Source organism: Porites lutea, chromosome 1 (assembly GCF_958299795.1).
Source record: "Porites lutea chromosome 1, jaPorLute2.1, whole genome shotgun sequence".
Lineage (NCBI taxonomy): Eukaryota > Metazoa > Cnidaria > Anthozoa > Scleractinia > Poritidae > Porites > Porites lutea.
Window position 1 is genome coordinate 9,239,608 of NC_133201.1, and position 4,798 is coordinate 9,244,405.

Here is a 4,798-nt window from a genome sequence, read left to right on the forward strand (position 1 = left end):
AGCGCACTTTAAATAAAACAAGTGGAATAATCAAAACTGAGGAAACTGCCTCAGTTTATTCAGTACTGAATTTAATAGGTGGTTTTTCATTTTTAACAGTCTTATTTAACATAAATCATCTTGTAAACAAGATCGAAAAATCTACACAGTGAGAGGGGCGAGGATTATTTACCTTTCATATGACTACTGAATTGGATATTTCTCTGATTACTAAATAACTTTCACGAGAACGGCAGAGGAAAGAAACGTTAAACCTCGTGTGAGAAGATTTTGGTTAAAAAACAAACCCTCCAAATTTTTTTTTTTTCGGCCTTCGGGATTCATGATCAGTTTGGTCTAAACATTGAGGGGGCAGCCCCCTCGGGCCCTTCCCCTCGATCCGCCACTGTGGATTTCAATACATTTAGCTTTTACTGACTTGAGAACGGTGAAAAGCTGGTACCGAAACATCTTCGTCTTATAACCTTTTTTGCCTGGTACTTCACTGAAGCTATTTTAAAGTCTTAATTAATAACTTTAACTCGGAGTATTTTCCATAAAGGAAATCCTTTCTCTTGCATTCCTTTCAGAAGAAATCAAGATAAAAATGTCACCTTCCATTGCCTATAACACCACGACAAACAGCTCTAGCTCGACACTATTACCCAGACACATGTCAAACTATACAGAGAGGCAGTTTCGATTGGTTTTCCTGTGGTTAATTATAGCAGTGGGACTCATTGCCAACTCGTTCATCGTTGCTGTGATCAAGATATTTCGTAGCATGAGAACAACAACCAACTATTTCCTGCTGAACGTAGCTGCCGCGGACATCACGACGCTTATCTTCACTGCGATCCATCTCATCATTCCAAAGATGGTCCCTTTTCGGCAAGGTGCTCTGGGCAGCTTCCTCTGCAAGTTCATATACACCAATAACATCACCATGGTAACCCTTCTGGTAACCGCACTCACTTTGACTCTCTTGGCAGTGGAGAGGTACCAGGCCATGGTCAAGCCGCTGATCACATCTAGGAGAATCGACGTCGAAAGGGTCGCTTACTTTATAATTGGCATTTGGATGGTATCTATCGGAATGACAGCACCACTCTTTGTATCCGTGGATTACAGATCTAAGACCGGCTGTTCTCCAGGCAACGATTTGAATGAGATGAGAGTATACGTTACTTGCCTTATCATTACATTGACTTTGATCCCTTTCGCTGGCATAGCCTTCTGCTATTCAAGGATCATATCCGGTTTATATTGCGACAAAACAATTTGCAGCAGCGCTCATGTTTACACGCAGAAGGACATGGAAGAGAAAAAAAGACTGTTAGTTCTTTTCGTTGTTCTGACATCCGTGTTTTTCGTATCGTTTGTCCCTTACGGAGTCGTGTTTATTCTTCAGTTTAATGGAAAGGAAAGTGCTGCTCATTCTCAAATCTTCGCTCGTCTCAGGATGTTTGTACAGTATTTAATACTTTTGAACTGTTCCCTGAATCCTTTCATATATGCGGCTCCAAGTTCCAATTACCGATACAGCCTCAAGTACATCGTCAAAAAAATATTCTGCCGTGATAGTCCGGAAGAATTATATGTTATTGAGTTACCCAAAAGGAGAGGTTTTTTCGCGTGAAGTAGTGCCACAGAATTAAAGTTAGGAAGCAAATCGTGTTTTGAAGCGTAAGCATGACGCTAATTCTAATCTTGCATTAGAGTGCATTGAATAAGAATGGTTTCTTGGAGAATATTAGAGTGTAAGCATGGTTTTAAGTGGTGGGTTCCTTTTAACGCTAAGTTGTGAATTCACCCAATTGAAAAAAGTCCCCTAAACGCCTTTTATCTTTCAAAATTTGTTGATGAATCAACAAATTTAATTTGCACGTTTGATTTAATTTGCACTTAATCTAGCAATAGTTTAAATGTAGGTTATGGCACTAATTTTTATTCAGTTAAGCCTGGAAGTGGGAGAATTCACAATATGCTTATTGTCATAGTTTTTAATTTGTCTCTGCTTATCCTAAATATCTTAAGAAACTGTTTCCTCCTCGCAGCTCCAAGTATTTTTTAAGAGGAAATAATGGACTGGCCTTACCTGACCATAGGACAACCAGTTGTGGACGACGTCCTTAAGAAGTATGAATTCTCGTCACAATTAATTTTAATAATTTTCAATATATTTCAGTAGATTTACTCTGTAAACTCCAGATAAAATAAAAGTTATGTTATGTCCTGTTCTGTTCTGTTATGGTATGTTATAGTATACTGTGTTATTATCGTTGTCACAGTTGTTGCAAAGAATTTTGTTGGAGGGTAGAAATTGTCATCATGGCGCTGGAACCATCTGCCATTTATAAGTTACTGACGTCGTCGTTATGAAAAACTTGCAGAAAACTTGGATGACGTTCCCCTCCGCTTTGACGTTTGACGATTAACGGGAAATGGGATAAAATTTTCACTTATATCCAGTGGGTTATGGCTGTACTTAGACAAATGAAGTCATTTCAAAAATAGCACAATAAAAAGAAAGTCAATACTTATAGCATTTTATACTGTTTATATATTATATGCATTGCTTTCGAGAAGTATACTGAGAAAAATCCCACTCGAACATCAGATGGACACGTTTTTCTATGTTTTGAGAGGTATCTTTGTTATCTAACTGGAGAAGATAAAAAAAGAAAGAAAGGAAGAAAGAAAGAAAGAAAGAAAGAAAGAAAGAAAAGAAAAAAATTACCATGTTCTGTTAAGATGGCAAAGTGAACATCATTTTTTGAGATGTGACAATTACATTCCTGCCACGATCGTTACATTCTCTACAATGTATTAGGAAGTGCGGTGTTCGTCTTCTAAAACAAATAACGACTGCGAGTTTTTTTGAACGGCTTAATCTCTGATATAGCTGATCAACTCATTCTTGCACTAATATTTAGATTTGGCCTGAATTGGACGTCAAATTTAGCGTGCCGTGTCTTTATCAGATGTAAAGACGCTCGTTAAACATTAAGGGTCGGTTATTTAAACGAGGTCTAACTGAGACCGCGGTTTAAGAAATCTTTGGACCTCCAGATCTCTTTTTTAGTGGGTCAATTTAAGAAGATAAATGCTTTTCTAGTCGACTCTATATGCTTTAATTATACTGTTCACGACAAATGGTGCTTAGAAAAAAGCGTTGCGCAAACTGAAAATTACTTAGCACGCGGTTTTGTTGAACAGTGGTTAAACTCCGTTTAAATAACCGGCCCTAAATATTTTGTTTTTATGAATTATTAATGAGTTTTTGAATTCAGGCAGGCAAGCAGAATGAGTTTTTTGAATGTAGTGGATCATGGCCATAATCTAAGATCTTGTAAGACTAACCCAGCGCACCTCAGAATAATAATAGACAATTTTATTAAAAAACTATTAAAATCCTATTTACAATTAATTCGCTTAAAAAAAAAGAAAAAACTATTCATTCAAAAACACTATTTACAATTTCTGTCGATTTAAAAAGCACTTAATTTAGCTTAAAAAAAAGTTAATTAATACTAAGAAAATTTTTTCGAATTAAAAAACATTTCATTTCAATAAAAAAAAACTGTCAACCTCTAAAATTCAAAAGTTTCTTTCAACTGCTAAAAAGCAAACGAAAAAAAAATACCTGTAAATACCTGTATCACTGCACTGTTAGGCACAAACAATCGTTTCTTCCTACAGGCGCTAAACTTAACTTAATTTGATATGTATATATAATATGTAGTCTTTTGAATTTTTATTGTAATATTACCGTAATTCTTATCGCGAAAGGTAATAAATAAAGGTTATTATTATTATTATTATTATTATTATTATTATTATTATTATTATTATTATTAGGCTAAACCTTGTAAGGCTAAGCAACCGTTGCAGACCCAGGGAAAATAAATACCAAAGAGTGCATGGTATTTCTATTTCAGTTAATAATTTGCATATTCAATCTGAGTTCTCGAGATAATCCCCACTTATCCGTCTGCGATGTCATTTTATGTAAGGACAGTTTCTATATTATGCCGATATTTCCTTCTTATCTGAATAAGATTTATTGGAATAATAAGAGTGGATGATTAATTCAACCGTCGTGTTCTGTCTGTTTATAACATTTTCAAGCCGGGAGAAATATTATTAACGGAAATAGATTTATTTCAAAACTAATATTAGTTTTTTTAATTAATTTTAATGTGGCTTTATCAAAATTAATTCACTTACAACGACTAATATTGTAGTTTTCGCAGCAAAATATATCTTAAAATAATTTTAAAGAGTTGCAGTACGACTTTGAAATGATACGAACAATAAAATAACAGAAAGATATGCTCTCCATCAGCTGCATGTATTGTAAAGTTCGCACTCTCTGCGGGGAAGATTACAGAAGGTTGCAATATCCGGCCGAATGATTAAAACTGTCCTTTTCTTTAATCTTTTGATACATGACAATTCAAACTTTTCTGTTTTAGCATTTTGTTACCAAAATCAAGTCAAGAAAGATGCTTTCTAAAGACAAAAAAAGAAATACATGTAAATGCAAAAAGGTAATCAATCTTCTTCAGTAACATTTAATACGAGCTCCTGGGCACTTCTTGCATCCAAGCTGTCTTTTCTTATTTCAAGCTGTAGTATATAGGATACTATGCAAGACAGTAAAACCTGTTCTAAACGGGCCCTCTGTATTAAGCGGACACTAACCTTAGCAACCCCGTTAATTTCCTTGCATTTTGTTTGTAAAACTAACACATGTTAGACAAGCACCAGAGAGGAAGGCTATCGTATAAGTCGCAAACACTTTCATTTTCTAAAA

The 4,798-nt window shown here is 35.1% G+C and overlaps 1 protein-coding gene across 1 annotated transcript; it reads left to right on the forward strand.

Moving 5' to 3' along the window:
* Positions 1-609: 609 nt before the first annotated feature.
* On the forward strand, positions 610-1,618 carry LOC140944025 (galanin receptor type 1-like). The gene has a single exon (XM_073393168.1). It carries the CDS (start codon positions 653-655, stop codon positions 1,616-1,618), a length of 966 nt encoding a protein of 321 aa, XP_073249269.1. The 5' UTR covers positions 610-652.
* Positions 1,619-4,798: the final 3,180 nt, after the last annotated feature.

Excerpts from the sequence above, each read along its gene's own strand:
- LOC140944025 (XM_073393168.1), top strand. The coding sequence starts at position 653 with ATGTCAAACTATACAGAGAGGCAGTTTCGATTGGTTTTCCTGTGGTTA.